This window comes from Harmonia axyridis, chromosome 2, assembly GCF_914767665.1.
Source record: "Harmonia axyridis chromosome 2, icHarAxyr1.1, whole genome shotgun sequence".
NCBI classification, from domain to species: Eukaryota; Metazoa; Arthropoda; class Insecta; order Coleoptera; family Coccinellidae; genus Harmonia; species Harmonia axyridis.
In genome coordinates, this window is record NC_059502.1 from 35,008,219 (window position 1) to 35,036,020 (window position 27,802).

The 27,802-nt window shown below is 34.2% G+C and overlaps 1 protein-coding gene across 14 annotated transcripts in view; it reads left to right on the forward strand.

The window, feature by feature from the left end:
* The window catches only part of LOC123673523 (obscurin), a 124,529-nt gene that overhangs the window by 65,630 nt on the left and 31,097 nt on the right, over positions 1-27,802 (forward strand). For 9 of the 14 annotated variants that reach the window (XM_045608047.1, XM_045608052.1, XM_045608048.1 and 6 more), the window contains 15 exons: positions 2,773-2,895; positions 3,429-4,202; positions 6,366-6,653; positions 7,968-8,213; positions 9,418-9,786; positions 11,074-11,091; positions 11,832-12,058; positions 12,348-12,515; positions 14,706-14,886; positions 15,123-15,528; positions 21,039-21,417; positions 22,643-22,801; positions 23,526-23,770; positions 23,988-24,289; positions 26,011-26,365. In XM_045608047.1, coding sequence (XP_045464003.1) covers positions 2,773-2,895; positions 3,429-4,202; positions 6,366-6,653; positions 7,968-8,213; positions 9,418-9,786; positions 11,074-11,091; positions 11,832-12,058; positions 12,348-12,515; positions 14,706-14,886; positions 15,123-15,528; positions 21,039-21,417; positions 22,643-22,801; positions 23,526-23,770; positions 23,988-24,289; positions 26,011-26,365 — 4,240 coding nt within the window. The remainder of the gene's footprint in view (positions 1-2,772; positions 2,896-3,428; positions 4,203-6,365; positions 6,654-7,967; positions 8,214-9,417; positions 9,787-11,073; positions 11,092-11,831; positions 12,059-12,347; positions 12,516-14,705; positions 14,887-15,122; positions 15,529-21,038; positions 21,418-22,642; positions 22,802-23,525; positions 23,771-23,987; positions 24,290-26,010; positions 26,366-27,802) is intronic. The other 5 variants (XM_045608053.1, XM_045608050.1, XM_045608054.1 and 2 more) reach the window with 4 other exon arrangements.

Below are 27,802 nucleotides of genomic sequence, written 5' to 3' on the forward strand. Positions count from 1 at the left end.
TTTGAATGAACGTTCCTGTCAAAGTGGTATAGTATCTATTTCGCATGATAAAGTACTTGAAAACGATTTTTTTGGGCATACGAAGTGTTCCTCATAATTTATAATCAAAATTCGCGGGCTCCAAATTATTTCTTATAAGTAGGCACTACTTTGAAAATAAATATCTTCAGGAGAATCCAAAGTATTATTGAACAAGGACAAAGAGAAAAAAGTTTAAAAATCTCTTGCTTTCGTTTGACTTAAGGTGTGAGAAAGTTAGAGCCTATTTCCCACAAAACTAGGCAACATAAATTCTTTGTATAATGAAGTTGAGGCGATTATTCCACTTTCGCTCTAATCTCAATAGTCCAGATTTTTTGAGACATTGAAATGTACATTCCAGAAATACTACTTGTTCTTGAGAGGTTTTAATTAGAGCTCTATTTTCCCTTTATGACTCATTACCTTCTGAATTTAAATTATTAAATATCAATAAGTTCGAATATAAACTCAAATCCTTTTTTGTGTAAACGGTAAATAATTGGACCTCAATGTGTTTTTTTCTTTATTTTATTCTTCTCTTTCTGAGGGAATAGCATCATTCTGATTTAAAAAAAAAGTTTTTTCTGGAAACTTTACCATCCTGTATGTCAAACGTTAGCACGTTTACGACATACATTCATAAAAAGTTTTTTTTTAAATAGCTCCAAGAATTCCTTTCTCAAATATTAGCATATCATCAAGGAACTTAATCATAGGTATCTTATGACCTTAAATCGTCAGAAATTGAATGAGGATTATTTCAATGTCACTGTACGATTCTAGAAAAATCCAAAATGATACCTTCAAATGTATTTACAACATGAACAAAATACTAATGGATTAAATACTTTTTCATCCTTCATGATAAATCTAATTCTTGTCGCTAGCCTGAATGGTAGTTTTCACTACAAATCAGTAAGTAGTTTGGTTTGATACAAGTGATGTGTCAAGATCCCAAAAATACTGCAGGATTTATCCCAAAAATTTCACTTTGAATTTGAAATAATTAAATTTATCTCAAAAAAACTCATTATTATGAAAATCCTGCAATAAATATCCCAAGTGTATGTTCTGTTCAAACCTTGTTCGTCCACTATGTTGTTTATGTCAGAACCTTTCTTTATGTGCCTATACTAAGTGATATGAGAGGACACGCACCATAAATATCATACATATCATTGACCTCGTGAGCATATATTTGAATTTGAAATAAAATCTATCAGTTTTTCCTTCGCTTGTTTCAGGAGAACGGAGCATTCATATTTAACTTGCTTGAATGTTGCTTTGATCTCGTATGAAAAGAAATTCATTAAGATAACTTTCGGTTGGATTCGTATTATTTCTTTTGAAATTTCATATTTATATTGATATGGGAAGCATTTTAAAGCATCCTAATCAAATACAGAAGCTAAGCTTCACAAAATGGCGAATGCGTCGGTTTTGGATTCATCAATTTAATTGAATAAGTTTTGGTTTTTGTATTGTTAACATTGTTATATGCGAAGCCATTCTACTGAACGACTAGTCAGAGTAACCTTGTGATCAGCATGAATAGTACATAAAAAAGAGGAAACCTCTGTCCTGAAGTCAGTGAACTTTTGAGCGCTCGTCACTGATGCGTCAATTGCGCTCTTGGAGTCCACATAATGGGGGATATGGGGATATATGATATGTGATTGATATGGCTTCACATCAGTGCTTTATTTTTTATCGATATTCTGCTTAAATTTTCTTCGGTTCTGGTTATGATATCAACACAAATTTTGAATTTTTATTATTAATATATCAGTACTAGAGGCTTTTGGTGGGCGCTAACTTCACCAAAATTTAGATTTTAACCTATCGATTCACCAAAATGAAAAGATTTTCCGCGATTCTTCGGAAATCCCGAAATTTCAAATATTCCAAGTTGAAAACTTTTTCATTATTGATTGTAAATTAGTTGCTTTGTTTTTCATTGCACAGTACGTGCGATATCTTTCAAAGAATACCACGTGTACTCGTCGTGGATTTCTCCATTTTATTTCGTCAGCAAAATTCAGTAGTTGTGAAATTAGTCGAATTAATATTCATTCCACATTAAGTGCGATATCCATCGAGGATATCAAGTGTCTCTTCACGTGAATTTTCCCATTTTTATGACCTATTATTATTTAACATTTGACGACAAAATTTCAAGGAAGCTGAGTATTCACTCTTGACAAAATTCTACAAATGAACCACATAAAAATTTAGATCTGCAATCAAATTTTTTTGAGTACGTTGTGCAGTTTAGGTACCGTCAAAGTATGATTTGTAAGCATATTAGGTTGTTACTCTAACTGAAACTCTAACGTCGTGGAAGAATATTTATAAAATCATTAGGAAACTTTGAGCCGAATGGCTCTGTATGAATAGGGATTCTGTTTTTTCTTATTACAAACAAGTTGGAAAAAACAATGAAAAGTGGACTTGTAAAGAGGCGAAATTGTAAAAAGAGTGATTGATTACTGATTTCAGGATAACGAATAATAGAAAATAGGGTGAATTATTCTTCTTTTAGGCTTGAAATCGCTGAATTCGCGAGGAAAAGGTTCGTTCTAAATTTTTGATATTTTGGCGCGACCACTATCAGTAGGTTTTCTATATCCAAGTTTGCTAATTTTGTAGCATGTGTAAATGGGCGTTCCTCTCTATATCACTTCGTATATATTTATGTTGTACTCGTATGTTAAGTGTACTAACTGTTCCTCCTCAAAAAACTAATTCCAGAAGTTACACATACGGACGCTATCGAAGAAACAGGAGAAGAACCCAAAAAATTGAAAATCGAGATCGTTGAAGACGATTCGCAAAAAGTTCAAATACAGGAAGTTAGCGATGATGAAGAGAAAGGTATGGTGATGAAAATTATTATTCTTTATAAGGAAAATTATGTATATAAATTCACGGTTAGAGAGGATTTCATTCATGTTGGGACAGAATTGGAAAGACTCGACAGTTTTTTATAGTACTTTTGCTTTTATTGTCTGCTTTCCTATTTTTCGGAGGAGATTATCAAAATGGTAAATACACGTAAATGTAACACCCAGTAATTGAAATTTTTGTTCCCAATTTTCTTTAATTGATTGATATTTTTTCGTGATTGGATTATTTTGAAGATGGTAATATTACTGGGGGATACGTTTTCATAAATACATAGTGTATATAAATAGCTTTTGTGTTGTTTCGAAGCGTAGTTATAATTCGTAGTTGTTTTGTTTTTTGTTTGATCATCTCATCTAACCTTTTTTTTTCACTCAAATCCGTATATTTCAATCGAAATTTTGAATAATTCGGAACTCTGAAATCTTCGAACCGTACTTTATAGAATCAAAAATACAAGAATTTCGATAAAATAAAGCAAATTTCACATTTCATGCAAATAGGTCCAGTTAAAAACAAACACATGACTATGCAAGAAACTCTCACTGTTACACTAAATCCACTTGTCGAGGAACCCAATACTCCTGTGATAGAATCTCCAGGATCTGCAAATGCTGAATATGCCCAATATGATATTAAATATGATCAAAATGCTGAACCTGCGGAAGAAACATTTACACTACCTAAAAAACCAAGAAGAACTTCTTCAGTAACCATTGAAGAAATCGATGTTACCGAAAATATACTCATAGAAGAAAAAGAAGTAGAGGAAGTAAATCTGCCACAACCAAGGCATGCATTATCTAGTACTAAAGAAGAGGTTTTCATTGAAGAGTTGAATGAAATGAAAACAGAAATGAAACAAGAGGAGAACATTGATGAGAAAGATAAAAGAAAAATTGGTAGAAGCATTTCTGCGCCAGTGGAAAACGTTGAGAAAAAAGAAGTAGCAAACACTCCCTTAACTCCTGTTGGTGATGAATTACCGGTGTCATTGAAGTCCAAAATTGTAAGAAAGGAAAGCTTGAAAGTTATGATACCAGAAATCCCAGAAGTAGATAGTGCTGAAGAGATATTAATGACTCCTGGTACACCATCAAAAGCAGTGATTATTGGATCAGTCGAATCAAAAAGTGAAGAATTGGAGAAAATCCCTGCAAACAAGGAGAGTTCTAAAATAATAGAAATACCGAAAAAACTCAGGGTTGAAACATCCACGGAAAGTGAAGACATAGCAGAACACGATTTAGCAGATAAGATAGGAAAATCAAAAGAAGGTATTTGAGTTGAAACAAAATCTCTACTATTTAACCAAATAATTCACAGTAAATCCAATTTCATACACATACCCTTATAACGGATTTCACACACGTGTTTTGTGTCGAGTACCTATGATAAATATTAATAAAAATTCAGTTCCACCATAGAATTCATAATATACTCAATAAGGTCATCGATAGATCGGAGAGAAAACTTTCAATTGCCTACACGATTATCAAGGAGTATTTGAACTCATTCATTAAAAGGGATTACCACCACGTGGCTTTTCGCGTATCAGTCAAACCTTGGTACCCATTCATTTCATCATCTTTCTTTTTCGAAGCAAACCTCTTTTGTAATGATTTTGTTAGATTTTTTTCATCAATATTTCAAAAATATATCAGTGATTTGTACGAAGAACATATCATCAATTTTTTCACAAATAACGAAAAATTACCAAATATTTTTTTCCATTCGCAAATTGAAAATATTCACTTTCTTCCATGCAGATTATTGTTTAAGGAAAATGATCTGAAAACCCTATAAAAATCGGTGATTTGTAAGAAGAAATATCTCTAATTTTGTTTTGTACTGAGCAGTCACGTGGTGGTGTACCCTCTTTAGCGTTTCACTTTGAAAACAATGTGAAATTTCTTGCGAAGGTTTATCATCTCGTAAAATATCGAAACTCATATTTCAATATTTACGAATGAATAACTTTTACGGGTGCCATTAATATTTCCGAATCAAATTTCGAGAAAGTTATTGTCTTTTTTGAATGAATGAATATCATTTTGAGTTTGCAATTGATAATATTGTTTTCCAAATTTTGCGCATTCTTTTCCGAAAAAATAAATGAGAGAAAAAGAGCGGACGGTCCTTTCTCTTCTGATCTATTCCTTATCATAAGGCATAAAAACCAAAATGGGCTTTATGTTTTCTGTATGTTTTCCTTTTATGCTTACTAATTTCTCGTCGCATTATTTTAGCTTCCCTAACCTTTTAAGCATTATCTATGTTCATTGAATTATAATTCCGATATAACAATATTCTGCAATAGAGTAGTGAATACTTATAAAATGATTAATTCTCAGGATGAAAAAAATATATAACACAATTTATAAATATAATTAGAATCATTATGACTTCATATTCATAACAGGTCCATTTGAGTATTTCCTAAAGCACTCAAAACAATTGTTTTACTATAGAAATTATACGAAACGGATTATGTGCTCAATTAATAAAATTCGATTGTATAAATTCAGAAATTTCCGTAAATAAAAAGTTGCAGAATATTGCCTTATAATCTTGAATTAATAATTACTTGTAGTATATAGTCATGATTCATATACCTTCATTTCAACTCTGGCTTGGACATCTTCAAAAACACTATGATTTTTGTTTTCGCAAAAGCAATGTTGCTTTTCATCGAGTTGATTGATATTTTTGAATCAACTAAAAATATCAGTTGTGTTCATTCACTAATGAATTTTGGATAGAGTATCGAAAACTGGATACTGAAAATATAAAAAATATCAATTTTTTTAAATTATTACGAAAATTAAAATTTTCCACGCACGCTCAAAAAGTCTACCTTGAACACTCTGAGGTTCAGCGTTATCTCTGTTCTTTGAAAATGAGGACTGCTTATGGACATTTCGATTTTTTTTTGGACACTTCGAATCCAGAATTTTTTCTTCGAAAACATCAAAATTCCATTGAAGATATTCTGAGTCTATTCAATCATATTGATATTATATTTTAATTCTATTATAATTCATTTCCATATTAACTCCATCACTATTAGTTTCTTATTGTTCATTTCTCATTACCTTCAAACATCAGGTAAGTGAACTACTTCGTTTCAATAAATAGAAGTGAATAAAAAAAAATCCGGAAGATATGAAAACTTGATTGTAATAAGATAGGATCAAATATAATTCATTTATATAATTTCAACTATCACTATTTAGGTTAATAGCACACTTCTACGGTTTAAAATTTTCTTGTTTATTTAATTTACTCTCCCAAGTATTTCGATTAATATCTCGTAGTATTATTCAATTGATGGTTGAATTAAATATTTATGTATCTTTAATAGGAACATTTTCTTGCCGAGCGGATCTCATATTTATCATTATGAAAATAATTAAAAAAAACTTTTCTCATTCCAACAGTTGCTCCAAGTGTCCTCACAACCAACATGAAAGATGGTTCTCGTCCAGAATCTTTGGGCATCACTTACATAGTGAGAGGATTTGCTAATCCCCCACCTACAGCTAAATGGATGCACAACGATAAAGAAATAACACCTGAATCTCATCTGAGAATGAAGGTGAGCCAGGAAGGAGAGGAATTCAAATTGGAGATCAAGAAACTCAAGATGGAGGATGCTGGAACCTACTCGTGTATACTATCCAACATTTTAGGACAAGCTGCACAGAATGCAGTGTTGGAGGTGACACGTGAGTTGGTTTCTTAACCTACTTCAATCCCACTTCAGCAAATGATCGCTTCTATTAGAAGAAAGAAGTTCATAATTTGGTTTATATACAAGGTGTCTTGAAAGAGAGTTTATTTTTGTTTAGCTTACTGCGTGAAAGCTACGATTCACAGGGGCGCTGGAATATGTCAATCGGTAACCAGGCTCTTGAGAATTTAATCGCTATGAAACGTTTCTGCGATAATACGCGATTTCTCGAATATTCCAGGTTTTCGTCACTTAAATGGTGCGCCAAGCATTCCTCTCATTCGGAAATAGGTACAAAAATGCGAGAAGGCTGGCTTAACACTGGTTAAACCAAAACCAAGGCGCTCAAGGTTATTGAGAACGAAAGGGGACATGTGAAGCTGGTTAATCGGTCTGTTCGTGATGATCCCGACCTCTCGATTCAGCAGCGTGCAAGTGGTTTCTTCTGATGCGCGATATTGCTACACAACATTTTCCACAAAGATGCAAAGAATTAAAAGCCCAAGATTCAATTTAGAGGTTAAAATTCGTAAACCAGGCATTTCAGCGTTTACAAACGTTTACCAAGTGCTTTCTGCACTTACTGTAACAATTCATAGCGTTATGTGAGGATGTTAGATGAGTTTTGTCTGAACTGTAGAACTTTCCTGGCTATAATCAAAGGACCTGGTCCACTGGTGATACTTCACACACGTTGTACTGCAACGTGTGCGTAAAATTTTTCCGGGCAAATTAATAACCATGGGTGGAGGCATTGCCCTGTTTCGACGCCTTCATACCTGTGGGGTTTCCTTCAATTCAAAGTTCACGTACCCTGACCCAGTTAGAATACAATATTTGCCAAGGAATGGGAGCCATCTTGGAGCATATTTACGAAGCCGTCATCAAGAATTTCACTTTTAGAATGAATTAGTATCGTGAACTCGAGGGTAGACATTTGGACGACATTATCTCCACGAAATAAATTCCCAAATAGTGAATTTTCATAATCAATCAACAATTTTTCAACTAACGCCTAATAATATTTTTTTCAATCTTTTTTTTTACATATGAACATTCTTTCGAGACATCTTGAAAAATATTATAAGATTTCGATAATTTATGGTGCAAATAATGGAGTAATGAGATTCACCAAGTAATGATGTTCAAACCACTCTGAAATATTGCTATTGTTCTTTGAAATTCCAAAATTATTTTTCTTGTGTCTCAATCATTGATGAAACGTCATACTCCCAACTCTGATTATCAAGAAGAACTTTGAATTCATTGAAATCAATCATGATTTGAACTTTTCTCTTGAAATCTATAGCTGAGAAGGAATTGAGAAGACCTAAGATAAGCCAAGGACTAGTTGACCAGACAATAGTGAAGAAACACTCTGTAACCCACAAGATAGTCGTCATCGCTGATCCTATCCCTGACATCACCTGGTACTTCAATGGGGAACAGATGAATATCGATGATTATGAAAAACACAATATTATCCTTGAAACTGAGGATCATGAGATACAAGATGGACTGAAAGAATGTACATTTTCATTGACTATTCCCAGATGTAAGTACCTATGCCTTGCATTATTTGTAATTATGATTTTAAATTCGAATAATTCAATTATTTTTATTTATTATTTTTTAATGTTTAATAAAATGCTCGAGATTTTCACGGACAGATTGTTCGACAGAATTGGAAAATTCCGGAATTTTTAGCCGTAGTCTAGTCTCTTTTTCACGTTCCGCTCACTACGGCTGTAAGCTTTTCAAGAGGTTTCTAGGTCTAGGTTTCTAACTTCACGAATGCTCAAGAGATTAGAAAAATTAGAATCTACGACCTAGAAACCTCTAAAGATCCTCACCTTAGTAGTAAGGGGAACTTCATATGAAAAACCGAGTAGACCATAGAAGCCCAGAATTTTACAATTCTTTAAATGTTTATAATAATGTTTTCAATTGCCTTAAAAGTATTCCAATAAGGATGATTATGTACACTTAATATTTATAAATAAGAACAACTGGTACTTGGAGTGGCTAATTTATTTATGTAACCGAGTCATCATAATAAAATAAGGGTTTTTTCAAAACAGAACCTACAAGCGATAATTTCTCTGATGACAATGTAAGTTGTCGGCTTATGGGCCAGTTGCACCATTTGCCTAAACATTGATTAAAAATCAAAACGTTGATTACTCTATGATTTCTCAAGAGAAATCCGAAATTAATCAATGTGTAAATTTTAATCAATGTTTAGGCAAATGGTGCAACTGTCCCTAACGCCTAAACCTAAAAAAGATTGTAGTTCGGGAATGTGCTTTTACTACGAGGTACACATACTATTTTCTCTGAAATCGAACACATCAACACACAGGACATTGTCCTATGTTCTATCATACCGAGGAAAATTTGATATAATGTAAAACATTCGATAGGCATAAATAGGTAATGATATATATTCGAAATAAGTACACCCAAAGCAGGTGATCTATACAAAATCTAGAAGAATCCGACGGCTATGCTATAAGTGAATTAATAATGAAATCATTAGAGATATATACCTAGAAGATTCATACTATACTATGTGCTCCGTAGTATGAGTCAAAACAGTATCTCACAATCACATTACCTTCAATTCATTTTAAAACCCCTCACTTTTGTGATCCTTAAACAACAAATCAATTTGAAAAATAATTCTGATATGAGCTAATCATTCATCTCCTGATCATATGGATATCATACTAAAATTTCCCTTTACTGAAATCTTGCAGGTGAAAGATCCAACCAAGGAAATTACAGAGTAAAAGCCAAGAACGTATGGTCTGAGGCCGAGAGCAGCGCAGAACTGACCATAATCCTTCGTCCAGAAATCGAGGGTCCAGATGACGTTTCCGTGGTTCCAGGAGAAGCCACACAATTCAAGGTTGTAATACAGTCCAACCCAGTTCCTGAAGTTACCTGGTCGAAGGATGATCATATTATAGAAGCCAGTGACCTTGTGGAGATCGTTGAAGATGTAGCTAATGAAACTTACAAGTTGATCTTCAAGAAGGTACTCCTTTCTGATGGTGGATACTACAAGGTAACTGCCAAGAATAAACTTGGAGAGACCACGTCTGAGGCCCGATTGAAGACGATAAGTAAGTCAATTCGAATTTGTCATCAATAACTTGTTAATTCATAGTTTATCTAGAGGTTTAAATCACAGGTTTTACTGTGGATTCCAACAAGAAGTTTCCAGGCTAGGTGACTAGTAACAGTATCACCCAACCTATACTACTGTAAAGTAGGTGGAAAAAAACCATTTAGAAAAAACCTATTTGAGATTTAGATTAGCTATTGCGTATATCTTCATAAATTTCCCCAGGTATGATGTATATAAGAACAAAACAAAATGCTTTATAGAACCTACTCCGTCTTTCAGTATGAGACCAATCTCGAATAGTAATAATCCATGTTTAGTAAAACCATTTTACGGTCAGTACATTTATTAGAACAAATTCATCTTTATCTATCTATCTCTCTCTAATACACTCTAAGATCTTTTATAAGCTGCATTTATCCTCAAACAATGCAAAAAACGTCTTCAGTTATCTGTCTTGATAAATAGACCCTTAGCATCACATGTAATGTTTCATACTACTGCAACTTTTCTGCACTTATCTAACGCAAAAGCCGATTGATCTCTCTGATTTTTACTTATGTCTCTTGTCCAACCAGTACTTTGAGTACTTTTATTCACATTATGTAGTTCTTTTCTCCTTTCTTTCTGTTCTTTATCAATGATGCCTCTATTCCATGACTAAATGATAGCTCCATTTTTTCTTGGTCGCTTATGAATAATAAATAATTCTCCATTCGATCTATTTGCACAATTAAATATAAGGCATCCAATGCTTCATTTTGAAAATGATCTCAAATATTCATAAATCATGAGTTTCTTATATGAATATAAATAGTTGAACAGTAAATTTTTTAGGTCAAATGTAAGTTGTGCTACTCTGATATTTTTCTCAAAAAAAAACTCTATACAAAAAATCTATACAATAATACCTCTCAAAATTTTTTGAATTAGGTGAATGAAAATATCTAGCAAGCATTACAAATCACCATATGAAAAACTATTACAAATATAATACTTTGTAATGACTTGTAATATGCTTCTGATTATTGTGAGGAATCTACTACTACTACTATTGAAAAATGATAGTTATAATATTTATCGTTCAACAGCAGTAATTAAACTACTGACGTTATAACCTTAGTTATAACTTATATTCTACTCTCACTTATTTTAGGTATCTTATTTCATTTTCCACAATCAAATTATATTTACAATACATTAAGTTGATATCAATTCAGTTATAAAGTTTCCAATCAATTCTGATCCAAATTGAACATTAACCAAATGAAATTTTTAATTACAGAAGACACAGAACCAACGAGTAAGTCTATATATGATTTATTATTGGAGTCATAATGCTTTATTCGCTTGAGTAACCCAAATTCACGAGATATTAAATATTCGTAATTTGTAACAAAGGTGAAATTGCATATTATAAACCCATGCCATTTTTCGACTATTCCAAATACGATGGTTATTCTTTATTGGGTTTTCTAACACCTGAACCTTATAGTTTTTTAGGGTGTGCCAAAAGAAATAGGAAAGTTTTTTGGCATAATTTGTATTTAATGTTTTAATTTTGTTTTCGATCAGAGTAAAACACTCCTAAACAGAAAAACATTTTTACTCTCGGCTGCGTTACTGGTGTCTTCATTAATTACCAATTAGAAACCTCCATGTTTTCACTTTTTCGCTATTTTTCCGTAAATGCTTCTTCTATGGTATGAAGTGAACTGAAAGAAACATTCCATTTTTGAATTATTCTGTATCTTTTATTTCGAACTTCTGTATCTCAACTCAATGTGCAATTTCACCTTCAATCCTCGCTGACATACTTCAAATTGGCTAGTAGAAATCGTTATTGATTTAAATAGGCTTCAAATCCTTCTTAAAAGTATAAAAATCGCTACTGATGTATATAGGCTTCGTATTTACACAATATACATATATCGCTACTGATGTAAGTAGGCTTCATATCCTCTTTCACATATATTAAACATAAAGATCCTTGGTGTTTTGAATATCATTTTGTACTTCAATATTGACACAATTTTTGTATAGCGGAAAAACCAAAGTTCATCACCGTGTTGCAAGAGGACAATGTATCAGACGGAGGAGAAGTGGAACTTATGGTACGCGCTGATGGTTTACCCAAACCTGAAATAAAATGGTTCTTCAACGCTAAACCCCTGATTGAGGATGAAAATCATAAGATAGAAACCCACACAGAAACCCAAGTGACGAGCTGCCTCCGCATCAAAAACTACAATAAAGACGACATTGGTTTTGTGAGTATCTGTTTGTTATTAATTTTTATTAATCCCCCATCAAAACTTCTCGACTTTGGATTCAAAGTATCACTTAGTTCCTAAGGTTTATAATGGAAATGAATTGAAAAAATTCGTGTTTGGGAATGTTCTGAACAAAGACCAATAATTTTTCATGACCAAATGCTGCTCATTCCAATCTAAGACCAATTATACTCAATTGGCGATTTTGATGTTTGTTCTTCCTATAGTCTGTCCACATTTTTTTTCTCTAGGTCTCTATGTTATTGATAATATGATCATATTGCAGTACAAAGCGATGGCAGTAAACTGTGTAGGAGAGGTGGAGAGTTCAGCTAAGATTGCTATGATACAGACACCTCCTAACTTCAGTAAAAAGTTGGACCGTACTCATGAAATAAATGAAGGACAAAATCTTGAACTCAAAGCCAAAGTTTCTGGCAGTCCGAAACCAACTGTAAGTACTATAGAATCTTTAGAGATATGGTGTTTAATAATGCTTAATAAATAAAAATTTAGATTATGTGGAATTATTATGATTCAGAGGTATCGGGAGGTTTAAGAGTGGCATTTTGAAATCTTTACGTCCAAAAGTGAAAGAATCAGCTTTTTCAAATAGCAAGAGAATCGTCAGAAAGAATGTAAATAAACTTTATTATGCAAATTGCTTCATCGTCTAGAAATAATTACGTCTTTATATCTACATAGTCTAGTACTGTAGAGAATCGTCGTTTGAGAAAAAGAAAATTACTTCTTTCATCCTTGTCAAAGTACTGTCTTCTTCATTCTTAGAACAGTATTGTACTCAATGTTAAAAAAATGTAATTGGCATCTTCATAGACTCAGGACTCAGGGAAGGTATTTGCAGTATTTTTCATAAATTGCTCCTAAAAAAGCTGAATACATGTTAGGTAAGAGGTGAAGTATATGAACTATTTGAAGATTACTTGAAAATCCCATATCATCATTGAGAATCATTCACCATCACGGCGAATCCCAAAAATTCAAATGGTATACCGCAAGAAACAATTCTGGCCCATGACTGTTTATCATATATGTAGGGTTGGTTAATCGATCGTCTAGAGGTATGATTCGATTACCTGGCCTTTCGTCTTTTTCTCCGTGACTTTGTTGGATTTGTAATAATTAAACTCTTTTGAATGAATTACATCTATTTACAAAGCCACAATTTTACAGTACAAACTCAGTATTGAAAAGATCTTAATCACGTCTTAACTACAAGTTTCTCACTACGGTACTGAATTTCGTCTTCGACTCGAGTGTTAATTACTCGAAGCGTCTTCGAATATCACGTCTTCGTCGTTAATTCTAGTTTCGGTCGTCTCGTCTTTAACTCGTCTTAATTTAGTCCGCTAACCGTCTTTTCGTCTTACGTCTTAAGTTGACCGACCGAACTTGACTCGTCTTCGACTTAAGTTGAACTTTACCCGTCTTCGGCTTAATTTGAACTGTACCCGTCTTCGGCTTAATTTCAACTGTACTCTCTGCCGATTGGAACGACCCTGTCCCGAATATCGACCTCCCTTCTCTCGGCTTGGCCACACCCTTGGGGGAAAGTACCATCCCCTAGTCCAATAAGAGCTTTGCCGTACCACCCACAAAGATCTTCGCGGATTCCTGGAAATCGAATATTCCCGAAGGACTAGAACCTGATACACAGATGTGGCACATCTGGTACTGTCTTCGAACTTTCTCAACCTCCCAATAAATCTCTTCAAGATTTACCACTCCATGACATATCTCCGACACCTCGAAGAATTACACATCTTTTTTACATTATATGTACAATAACAATTCGTTCCCTGTAAATCAATTGAAACTGTCATGCCCTCGACACTAGAAGAAAACTAATAGGTCTCCAAGCATCCGGTTGACCATCGCAATTATTTACAGGGAACAATAACTGGATCCTACATATATATGAATTATATGTTGCAATTAATATAAAAAGAGAACTTTCAAAAACTAAAGTCGTGACATTTACAAACACCACTTCATTCATTCTTTGTCGCCATAAAAAATGTTCCAGAAAATAGGCGAAGCTGATATCATAAAATACCAATAATTAATCATAAATGACACATTAAAAAGGGACAATCATTCGCAATACTCAACATAACGATTAAAGAAATTTGTATAGATCTTTTACGAGCTTCAATGCCTTCAAATAGAAATACTGAAATTGACTTATGAAGCTCTAGTCGAATCTATTCCCTCCTAAGAAATAGTTGTTTGAGGCGGTACTCACGAATATCAAATAAAAACTTTAATTTCAACAAAAAGGGATTCTGAAGGTGATGATATCAAAACCAAAGGAGTTCTCAACAGATCAACACTTATCAAAGATTAAAGGGATGCTATATGATATGCTGATAATAATAAATAGCCCTTCCTTGCCAATCATTGTTGAGAAGCACGTGGAAGATGGGATTGAGCTTGCCGTGATTTTGTCTACTCAATTGTGACCAAAACCTTGAGATCAAATCTAAAGATCGTTTGAACAATTCATAATATTAATTCTGATGTATGTTGACCTCCAACGACCCCTAGAAAGGATTCATCATTTATACCTAATAAACCTTGCCTTCAGAATTATTCATTCCGTCTAATCGTTTTTTCATTTTAGGTGGTCTGGTATAAAAATGGCGAACCAATCACTGATGAAAGAGTCAAAACTGTACTCCTTCCGGATGGCACTGCCAAGCTGAATATCGATGATGTGACACCTGAAGACAGTGGAGCCTATAAATTAGTGATTAAAAACCAGAATGGGGATACCTCTTGTTTATGTGCAGTAGCTGTTCAACGTAAGTATCCTTCACTTTCAATCAGTTGTAAGTAATACAATACCCCCAGAAGAAGTGGATTTCGAATTTCGAGAATAATCTCTTGCAATACAACTGTTCTTTTAGTAGCTTTACAATAAGCAATATTATTCATCTCATAGCTATTTAATAATAATATATATACATATATGTCAAATGAATATTTTCGTCAAGCTGTTTTCCAGTATATGTCATAACATCATTATTAAATTTTTCAGCTACTCCCAAGAGGCCCAAGTTCAAGAAAGTATTCAAAGATGTTGACCTTGCTACTGGTGAAACCTTACGTTTGGAAGCCCAAGTTATAGCTTATCCACCGCCAGAGATCAAATGGATGAAAGACGGTTTACCTATCAGAGGCTCTTCTGAAGTCCTCATAGAAAAACATCCTGATGGTAGGACGGTCTTGATCGTTGATTGTGCTAAGCCGGATAACGCAGGAACGTATCAAATCCTTGTTTCTAATAGACTTGGGGAAGCAACAGCTGAAGGAAAGGTGACGGTTGAAAAAAGACCTGTTAAACCAGAATTCTCGAAAAAACTACAATCTCAAACAGTGGTTGAAGGTTTTCCAGTGAAATTCGAAGTCAAGGCAGATGGTTACCCAGAGCCCAGAATATCATGGTGAGCGCGATTATTGTTTCATGAAAAAATGAGAAAAAACGGATGGCTCGACGATTATCGATAATTACAAAAAAACCTGGCTTCCCTAATTATACATAGATTTCAAATTTAAGTCTGCTATACAAAAAATGCAGTAAATCACCATTACATCCATTGAAATTGACCATTTTGTGTGGTTTGCACGCTGGCGACATCATTATTTCATCCTTATTTCTTTTGAAAGGAAGAGGGAGCTGCGGTTACGGTGAATACCGAGCGATATCGATCCATGCGGACTGAATTTTTCATTTTGAAATATGAATCAGCTAAACATCGACGATATTTGATTCTAACAAGATATTATTGTCTAAGATGTCTAAAAACATGGTGAATGCACTCGTCAAATTTTGAATGCAATGACATTCGACCAAATTGAAAATATTAGTTTTAGTTCGTGGCGGCGCCGTAATGTCATACTTGTCATTTCGATCTTTTTTCAGTTGTTTTTGATTGGATACATTAATTAAAACCCGATACTGACCAATCAAAAGCGACGTGTAACCGAGTATGATCGTGCAAAGTCGTGAAACAAAACACGAAACGTTTACTGGAATGAATTCAAATATTTGTAATAGAGAGAGTTTATTGGTATTTCAATTACAAGAATTACTTCCATAGATCATAACTATAATGAAAGATGTTAGAAGAAGAGACAATTCAGTGATATATATTTTTCTATGGTTGACACTGTCGACAATTGACATAACAATAAGATGGAGGTTCAGTAATGTAATGACGTAGCGTTGTAATAAGTCTTCAGTTTGTTAATAATAAATATCTTAAAATATTACTTTGCTTCCAGAAAACATAAACCCTAACAGGTTATGGGCCCAGACATACACGGCAAGTAAAAGTAATTAAGGAAGTTGTTCTTGTTCAAAAATAAAATCTTTGTGCTAACACGCGGAGACAAAATGGCTGGTTCTCAATACATGTCTGTTGAGAAACTAATAGGAAGGGACAACTACAGTGAGTGGAAATTTGCTATGAAAGCTCTTCTAGAATTAGATGATCTGTGGGATGTAGTCAGTGGTACAGAAACTGACGAAAAGAAGGACAAAAAGGCTCTGTCCAAAATAATACTTTCTGTCGACAAAATAAATTATTCCCACATCAAATCTGCCACAAAATCGAAGGAAGCTTGGACCAACCTCGAAAAAGCTTTCGAGGACTCGGGACTGACAAGAAGAGTAGGACTCCTGAGATCACTCATCAACACAAAATTGGAAGACTGCAAATCAACAGAAGAATATTGTGATAGAATAATATCAACTGCTCACAAACTGAATGAGATGAATTTCAAAGTGGAAAATGAATGGGTTGGAACTTTACTTTTGGCAGGTCTACCCGAAGAATATCGTCCGATGATAATGGGACTAGAAAGCAGTGGTACACAAATAAGTGGAGATTCCATCAAGGTAAAGCTATTGCAAGATGTAAAAACTCAACAAGATCCAAAGTCAGTGGATAGTAATCTGGCAATGTTCACTAAAGGTAATATAACTAAAAGTAATCCAAAGAAAAACGTTAAATGTTACAATTGTGGAAAGATGGGTCATTTTAAGACAGAGTGCCGTTCAAAGAAAAAGGTGGATAAGAAAACAAGCAAAAATGATTCCACAGCGTATGCAGCATTTCTAACGTCTGAAAACGTCAAAACAGATGTGTGGTATTTGGACTCTTGTGCATCAACACATATCACAGGAAACAGAAAATGGCTAAATGAAGCAACAAACATTAAAGCCAAGGTTAAAACTGCTAATAGTAATGATATGATTATCGAAGAAAAAGGAACTGCTTCAATTCAAGTGCATATAGACGGTAAACAAGAATCAATTGAGGTTAAAGAGGTTATGTATGCCCCCGAAGCTGCAGTAAATCTATTGTCCATACATAAAATTGTGGAAAAGGGACACAGAGTAGTATTCGATAGGAATGGTGCGAAAATCTTCAATCGCAATAACTATCTAATAGCAAGAGGTTTTGAGACAAATGGAATTTATCAATTGAACACAGTTCAATCAAACAGAGCATACTTCTGTACACAACCAGAGGAAAATTTGTGGCATCGCAGGTTAGGACATCTCAACCTAAGATCTATGAATTTGCTAACCAAAATGTCAGTTGGAATGGATAAGGACTTCAAGGTGTCAACAACATCATGTTTGTCATGCATTGAAGGAAAACAAAGAAAACAGCCTTTCCAAACAAGTCAAACACAATCTACAAGGCCACTGGAATTAATACACAGTGATTTATGTGGACCCATGGAGACAATATCCATAGGTGGTAGCAGGTACTTTCTGACTTTCATTGACGATTATACGAGGTATGTACACATCTATTTCTTAGCAGAAAAGAGTCAAGTGATAGAAGCTTTCAAAGAATTCAAAAATTTAGTAGAGAACAAGACTGATAGAAAGATCAAAATTTTAAGAACAGATAATGGTACTGAATATGTCAATAAACAGATGAAACTAATTTTAACATCTTCAGGTATAGTTCACCAAACCACAGTGAGGTACAATCCTCAACAGAATGGGGTCAGTGAAAGGGCCAACAGAACTAATGTAGACAAGGCAAGAACCATGTTATCAGAAGCAAACTTAAATAAGAAGTATTGGGCTGAGGCAGTCAACATTTCAGTTTATTTGATGAATCGTTCCCCAACAAAGGCTATTTCAGGGAAAACACCATATGAAGCCTGGTATAACAGGAGGCCAAACCTGGCACACCTTAGAATCTTTGGTTGTCAAGCAATGGCACATGTCCCGGATGAACTACGACAAAAATGGGATGCTAAATCAGTAAGACTCATATTTGTTGGTTATGGTGAAAACAAAAAGGGTTATAGGTTGCTCAACCCAAATACAAATAAGGTAATATACAGTAGAGATGTTGTATTTTTCGAGGATAAAATGGAACAATTAAAATCAGATGAAATAAAGGATGAATCCAACACATTTTTGTGGAAAATAAATCAAGATACAGCAACAATTGAAGAAAATTCAGTCCACGAAGAATCTGAGCAAGATGAACTAGAAACGACAGATGAACAAGGGGGTAGCTCATCAACAGGTGAAGAAGAAATTGTATCAAGTAGAGGGAGAAGAGTAAATAAACCCAAATATTTACAAGATTTTGAAATTTATGCTACTTATGATCACCTTATACTTTCAGATGATCCCCAGACATATGAAAAAGCAATTGTTGATGAAGAGTGGAGAAAATCAATTGAACAAGAATTGAAATCTCTAGAGAAGTTGCAAACATGGTCAACATGCGAATTGCCGGATGGTAAAGTAGCCATTGATACAAAATGGGTATTCAAAACCAAAGAAGATGGAACAAAGAAGGCTCGACTAGTTGCGAAGGGTTTCCAAATTCAAGAAGAGAATCCACATAACACATATGCACCTGTTACGAGGATGTCTACCGTAAGAATGTTATTAGCAAAGTCTTTACAAGAAAATTGGAATTTAAGACAACTCGATATTCCAACAGCTTTTTTAAATGGTATGCTCACATCCGAAGTATACATTAAGACACCTAAAGGATTAGACATAGGGAAATCCAAAGTACTCAAACTAAACAGAGCTCTATATGGATTGAGGGAGAGTCCAAGATGTTGGAATAATCAATTCGACAAAATTATGAAGGACTTGGACTTTCAAAGATCAAATTTCGATTTTTGCATGTACTGCAAGAAGGATTGCTGGTTAATTGTATTCGTTGATGACCTAATTATAACCGGAAAAGATGTAGAAATTGAGAAGACAGTAAAATCTTTGAAGAGTTTATTGAATGCTAAGGATATGGGACAAGTTAAAAGATTTCTTGGAATGGAAATAACTAAAACAGCTGAAGAACTCAAGATAATACAAAGAAATTACATTGAAAAACTTTTAAGCCATTTTAATATGATGGAATGCAAAGGTGTATCCACACCAATGGTTACAGGATTCTATATAGATCCTTCAAGTGCTCCTGATACAGAATCGACAAATTTTCCCTACAGAAAGTTAGTCGGATCTTTGATGTATTTAGCCTGTACATCAAGACCTGACATTATGTACTCAGTATCATATCTTAGTAGATATTTGGATAAGCCCAACAAAGAGTTGGTTACGGCTGGGAAAAGAATATTGAGATATTTGAAATCTACAGCAGACAAAGGACTTGTATACAAAAAGGGACCAGAAAAACTGGAAGCCTATTCGGATGCAGATTGGGCAGGTGATCGAAGTGATAGAAAGAGCACTAGTGGATCACTAATACTGTATGGGGGAAATCCAATCAGCTGGTTCTCCAAGAAGCAGACTTGCGTTGCACTTTCAACAGCAGAAGCTGAATACGTTGCAGCCGCAGCCAGTGCTCAAGAATTGGTCAACCTGAAGGGTGTTCTCTCCGAGTTCAGTGAAGTGAAGTGTGCGACATTGAAAATGGACAATCTGAGTGCGGTTTCAATGGCGCAAACTTACGAAAATTCAAAACGGGCTAAACACATAGACATTAAAGAACATTTCATTAAGGACTTGACTAATAAAGGGATAATCAAAATAGAATATGTGAACACAAATGATAACTTTGCAGATATTCTGACAAAACCCCTATGTAAAGAAAAATTTGTAAACATATGCAAATTGTTAAATATCATAGAATACTAGGTACAATTGTAAAACTTTTGTTGAGAAAAGTGTTTAAATCGAGGGGGAGTGTTAGAAGAAGAGACAATTCAGTGATATATATTTTTCTATGGTTGACACTGTCGACAATTGACATAACAATAAGATGGAGGTTCAGTAATGTAATGACGTAGCGTTGTAATAAGTCTTCAGTTTGTTAATAATAAATATCTTAAAATATTACTTTGCTTCCACAAAACATAAACCCTAACAAAAGATATACGTATAGGTATATAATGGCACAAAACTCGTAAATAATAAATAACAAGAATCTTAATTTGTTGATAGCGCTACCTACAGTTGACATAACGAAGCTTAACTAATATTCTCAAAATTGGCAAAACAAAAGCTAATCAGTGCATACACCTGGTTTTTAGACATCTTAATATTGTCATGCTTGTCATATTGTCATGTCTATTAACTAGCCCCCTAGTTTGTGCGTCTTAACTCCTCTCGATTACTTTTTATGGGGCTATATTGAGTCATTGGTTTATGTCGACTTAGCAGCAACTCTTGAAGCATTTGCAGCCAATATTCAAGCCGGCATTGACGCTTTACGTCCAGATTTATTCGAAAAACTATTGAAAAATTAAATTGATCGAATTCTCTATGAAACTGATAGCAGCGGAGATATGCCGGAAATCATATTCGAAAATAAATGCCATGAAATTATCTACCAGATTATATTAATAGAAAATTCATTCCAACAATCTTTCTGTCTTGTATTATTATTCAAAGTTCTCAAGCTTGAAAAAAAACATCCATTACAATGTCTTCATTATTTAGGTTCAGAAACGGAGTTGAAGTCATTTCCGATACAAAACATATCAAGATAACTGATCATCCCGAAGGTGTGAGCATTCTTCTACTCGATGCGGCCGATCAAGCCAGAGATGCTCTGACGTACAGAGCGGTAGCTCTCAATGAAGCAGGAGAGGCTGAAACGTCTGGAATCCTCACCGTTAAACCGTCCACAAGAAGCGACGAACCCGAGGAAAGACCTTTGTTCTTGCACGGTTTGAGAGATGTCTTAACGGATGAAGATCTGCCATTAGTAATTGAAGCAGGTTTCACCGGAAATCCAATACCAAGTGTAGAATGGATGAAGGATAATGTACCATTGACACCAACTGACAGAATATTGATGACTTGCGATGGTAGAAAGGTAAGGTACTTCACAATCACTAGTAGGAGTTACTACTTTTTCCATAGTAAACGAAGTATATCGAATTTTCTGAGGAATGTAGGCACCGAGTGAAGAAGATTGTTGTTAGAAATAGCCATTGTCATTATCGATGTTTTTTGTTTCTTCTTTAAATTATTCTGCTTTCAATAAATTGAATTGGATACTCCTACTGTATCCATTTCTTCATTATTTTCATGTGGTCCAAACAGTTTCGGTTTTTCATTGTCACAATCATCATGTTCTGGTGTTTTTATCCAATTGACTCTTTCGTTCTATCATTCAAAGGAACCTGCCCAATTATGAGTATGGTTTCCATGCCGCATAATTGACATGGCTATCTCAAGCTATTCCTAGATCGAACCTTTTTTATTTATTCACTCACATCACATTCAGCTCCATCAATTGATTGTGTTAATATTGAGCGGGTTCTTCTTTGGGGAAAATATCTAGAACTAGACCTTATGTTGTCCATTAATGCTTATTCATATTGCTCAAATTTTGAATATCAATAATAAAGAGTTGACATTATTATTTTTAAATTTTATTCGTTAAGTTAGTGTTTTCTGAATCAAAAAATCTCTCGAACCAAAGTTTGTTTGGGAGTTCCACATCGGGCAGCAATGACAATAAGATAGATGACGTCGATGAATCAAATTAATAAATTTCAGAATTGCCAGAGTCCATTCAAAAAGCAATCTTTTAATGTATTCTCAGAGCGTACCTACGTACTTATATCTTGAATACGGATTTCGTTACGAAATTTTTTACTTATTTTGCTGTGTTCTTCCTCTCTCTACAGCAGGGACATCTTTTCGAACACACTGTAGAAAAATAGTCAGAATTTCATCGAAAAGTAAGTTAGTATTTCCACATAATATGCTTTACTTGCCAAATCTGGTCCTGTCTATTTCTTATGTTGGAATTAGTAGTCTATTAATAACGTTTGAAGAGCTTTGAATGAGAATTCCTTCGAAAACACAAAAAAAGCAATATCGAACTTGTATAGATATATTTCATAAAAAAAAAACGTTTCCAGATCAGTAGATTCAAACACAAGACTTTTAAATTTTGGTCTCTTTCAGAAGCACCTTCCTATCCATAAATTTTCATATCGATATATCATTTCTCACATATATAAGTCATTGTACTTATTGCAAAAGTATCATTCCTGATTAATATTCAATCTTTTTTTTTTTTTTCATAGGTTGGTCTCAAAATAGATAAAGCTCTACCATCAGACTCTGGAATATACAGTGTCAAACTCATAAACCCCTTAGGAAAGGACTCTGCAGAAGGAAAAGCTACAGTCAGAAAAATTTACCAACCACCAAGCTTCACCCAAAAGTTTGGAGATCTGCAACAGGTAAGAGATCAATTTAGAATGGGCTCTCCTTCGAGAAAAGAAAGAATTCATCTGTTTTAATCCCATAAATGACCCACAATATTGAATAATTGAATATCATTCTTTATTGCTTATGTCTATTTCCGAAAGGACAAATGACAATTTGGTCTTGTGGTTCTAACACCTAATATAATTTTTTACCTAGATATTCGAGGAACTAAATTGAAATATGTTTTACTGATAATATTTTTGCTGATAATAATTCTTGTCTTGCATATCTAGGTTTTAAAATTCTATTCGATAAAATTTCAGTGTGAGGAGAAGAAATAAATCACTTCAAACTAAATCAAATCAATCATTGCTTCGACGAAATGTTTCAATTCGTACTTTTGCCTTAAATGATATTCTGTTGATTCCACAATTCAATACAGAAAATCACAATTTTTTCGGCATAAGAATTTTATCGGTTTAATCTTGTTAACGATATAAAAATTGTCGAAATTCAGATTCATGAAATTTCCATATGAAGTGTCTCTAGTATAGGTATAGAAAATTAATTTTACCCTCCTATCACACAAATCCTGTTCAATACTTTAAATTATGATATCAATTTCCAATATAATTATCTTCATATTGAAAATTATTTCCTTTTTTTTTTGTAACTGAAGAAATCAATATCCACCATTCAGACAATAATACTTGAATGATTCGAATCAAAAATTAATGGAACTCGAAATTATTTCAGCTGCCTGAAAGAGACGCCAAGTTCCCATGCAGAGTAACTGGTGTACCTCAACCAGAAGTAACATGGACAAAAGACGGTGTCCCGCTTCGTGAGACCAGTAAATTCCATATCAAACGAGACGGTGATATGTGCTGCTTGTATGTTATCGATTGTAAGCCTGAAGATGCTGGAGTTTATAGAGCAACAGCCACAAACAAAGAAGGTCAAGATGAATGTACAGGCACACTTGAGGTGGTGAAAGAAATGTAAGTTGATTTGTAACTAAGAAATCGGAAGAAACGACCCCCAAATGATTGAGAAATACCCTCGTCATCGTTTCATCTTTATCTGCTTAAGATTATTTTTTTATTGAATTGGATTTTCCTCGTCCACAAATAATTGTGTTAATTGAATCTTCAGTTCATATAGTTAATGCGATCTGAAAATACCTAAAGGGACTAATTGAAACCTATCTCCTCCTAGAAAAGCTCGACAAAAAATAGAACCACCAGTGTTCCTCAAACGCATCGGAGATACCGAGCTCTTCAAAGGAATGACGGCGAAATTCACAGCATGCGCTTCAGGAATACCAGAACCTGAGGTTGAATGGTATCACGAAGACAAGAAACTATTCCCATCCACCCGCATCAAGATGGAGACCGACATGGCCGGCTTGTTGAGACTAACTATCTCTGGTCTGGATGTCGATGATTTAGGAAAATATACCTGCAAAATCAGCAACGAACATGGAAGTGACATATGTAACGCAGTCCTGAAATTCGATGGTAAGTGCACTACTGCTCATACTAAAATGCCTTAAACTATGTGAGAATAAGCTCTCATTGAATTTTATTCCCTTGATATCCGCCCAGTCCTTCAAATCTTCTAGTCTTTCTGATTATAAGAGAGCGCAGGCAATTTCAACTAATCTTTTGAATTTCGTGATCCTCATCCTCAGCATCTCTCAAACATTTTATCAATTAGGGTCTGATACTGTTGGTGACGATGAAATGTCTGGAACTATGATTCGACTGTGCATATCGGAAGTGTTGTATTTCGTAACATATTCATTAATACTTGTTTAGAGCTTGATTACTATCCTTTATCTTACGGAAATAATTCTCTTATCAAAAGGTACTAAAGCAAAATGCATCAATGAAACAATTAGTATCCAAAATTTTCGATAAATGGGTGTACAAAGGAAGTTATTGGTACGCACGTCATTCAATAACTGACTATAGTCTAGTTTCAGTGTTTCTCACTCACCTACTTAATGATGTTCTGAGCGATTGGGATAATAATCAGGTTCTCTAGAATTCACTAAATATCTTCAAGCATCTTGAATCCAAATTAAAGGGCAAGAGATATTATATCCGACTTGTGAGAGATGAATCATTTTGTATCCTAGTAAACAAAGGGGTATCTCAGGGATCAATCTTGGGGTCACATATTTTTTATTTACACAGCGTATTTTGTAAGTTTCATAAATTGTTGCTGATTTAATTTATTCGCTTATGACAGATTAATTCATTTTAGTTCTCATCCGAATGGGGTCTTTGCTGCATGTTCTCCGATTAAAATTGAACAAACAACTCTCGAAAAATCCATCCTCCTGAAAAATTAAGTATGATTTTTTCGGATATTCTTAACGTTCTAAACTAATTAGTTCAGTGTTTCCGTTGTGAAAGCTCAACTCAATAAAACGATTTATTATTATTATTATTATTCTGAATGGAAACATCTTATATAACGTATACAGCCCTAAATACTTCTATAGTTTACGAAATAAAAAATACTGAAAATCTCAGAGATAAAAATCGTTATTAGAACAAAAGATTCATTTATAAAAAACATTGAAATACTTGAAGTTTAAAAATACTGCTGACCTAAAGGACTTGAAAACTCCTGAACCAAATGGAAGGAATAAAATAATTGAAAGGGTTGTTTTGTAGAGAGTTCAAACTTCACAACACCATTCGTTTCTTCACACAACCTTCTCCGAAGTACTTGTTTGAAATGAGTTACTCGTTTGAAATGATTTACTTGAGCCTGGTATACAGTCTTGGTTTCCAGACCTTGTAAGAGATTAAATTGATTTGTCAAACAAAAACACAAATAACCATATACATAAAAGCAGCATTTCTAAAGTATAGTGAAGTATAATTCATTTTTTGTGTTTAATTTCGTTATTGAATTTAAAAACATAGTTTGCATACACAAAGATGAAAAAGAAAATGACCACTCTGGTCCAAAAGTACTGTTGATGTGTTATTGATATACATCAATCATTATTATTTCATGATCATAGGTGAATCTCAGATTATTGAATTTTATCGCAGATCCATTGTTTTACGATTGAGATCACAATTGATCTGAAAGTTTCAAGCAAGCATTGCCTATCTACCTCAACGACATTATATTCTTCCTATGTCTGAAGTCCTGAATATAAGCTGAAGGACACCTTAGACTTTGTTCTACTTACTGTTCACATTCTCCCTTATTCCAGAAAATGAGATGAAGAGCAAACGTCCAATGGTGGACCAATACATCGAGTATGATAAATACAAAAGGAGCGGTGCACCAATGCCTCTGTCCAACCCTCCAATAGTCTCCCAAATGACAGACCGTCATTGCACTCTCTCATGGAAACCTTCAATTCCAACCGGACCCAGATTCCCAGTCACCTACCAACTGGAGATGTGCGAATTACCCAATGGTGACTGGTTCACCGCCAGAACCGGAATTAGAAGCTGCACCTGCGAGGTTAGGAACTTGGAACCGTTCAGAGACTACAAATTCAGGGTGAGGGTGGAGAACAAATATGGAATCAGCGATCCCTCACCTTATGCCATCACACACAGGTATTATTATTATATTTTTAAAAGGTTTTAATGCTATTCATAACTCCTAATGCTTTGGAAAACGAATGAACATATTTTAATATTGAATTTTTCAACAGCGAGTAGAAGTTTCATACACAATTCCATTCTTAAAATTCGAAATATATTGACATTTGGTCAAAACGCTGTTCCCCTACAATAAACGCACAAAAACGTGAATTAGTCGCAATACATTGTATCTTTACCAAGTTTAGCTTTTAAACCAATTCTATATTGAATGTATACATGATGCCCCGACTATTTTAAATCTAGGTATTGATCAACATGAAGTTCATTCAGAAGATTTTTGAGAATCGTACCCGTATTATATTTCTTGGGGAAATATTATACAGGGTGGCCATTTGAAAACGAAACAGACGAGATTACAGACGAAATGAAGTTTTTCGATAGAAATGCTCGGACAGGTCGATTTCTGTTTCGAGGGGGACAACTTAAGATGTAGGTTACGGACGCATAGCGCTTCAACCCTTGCTGCTACAACCCCCACCCCCAATTTTTGAATAGGGAAGATGGGGTGAGTGATACCTCAATTTAAAGGTATTTTTATACTGATTTCAGCACAGTAATTGTTTTTTCATTTTATGCATTAGTTCTCGAAATATTCTCAACTAAGTATTTGAAAATGAAGTAGTGTTTTCATGGCACTTGTAGTGTTTTGTGAAAAATCGACATTTTGAGCTTCAAAACAACCATGACTGTGGCTTCCTTCCTAACTAACTAACGCATGAATATTTCGAGAACTAATGCATAAAATGAAAAAACAATTACTGTGCTGAAATCAGTATAAAAATACCTTTAAATTGAGGTATCACTCACCTCATCTTCCCTATTCAAAAATTGGGGGTGGGGGTTGTAGCAGCAAGGGTTGAAGCGCTATGGGTCCGTAACCTACATCTTAAGTTGTCCCCCTCGAAACAGAAATCGACCTGTCCGAGCATTTCTATCGAAAAACTTTATTTCGTCTGTAATCTCGTCTGTTTCGTTTTCAAATGGCCACCCTGTATATATTTATTCTTGGAATGATGTTCTAATTCTTGTGAATGGTATCTTGAAAAAAAAGAAGTTTTAGGCACATTCAGCAATGCAAAAATTATATAGAAATTCGCTAAGTCAAAATAAATTCTTCAACGATTAGGGAAATATTTTCTTAGATCAAAATGTCTAAATAAATAAATAATGATTACTCACGATTTTCATTGACCGTTGTGAAAGATCGTTCGAAAAGTGAATATACTACAATTATTAACATGTATGTAAATCATTCAAAAGAATGAGGACATCATTACAACAATATTCTCCACATCGATCACTTTTGAATTCTCTCAAAATGATGCATATTCTCAAACAAAAAACCTTTCGAATAGACAAAAAGATCATATTCGCTTCATTAAATATCGT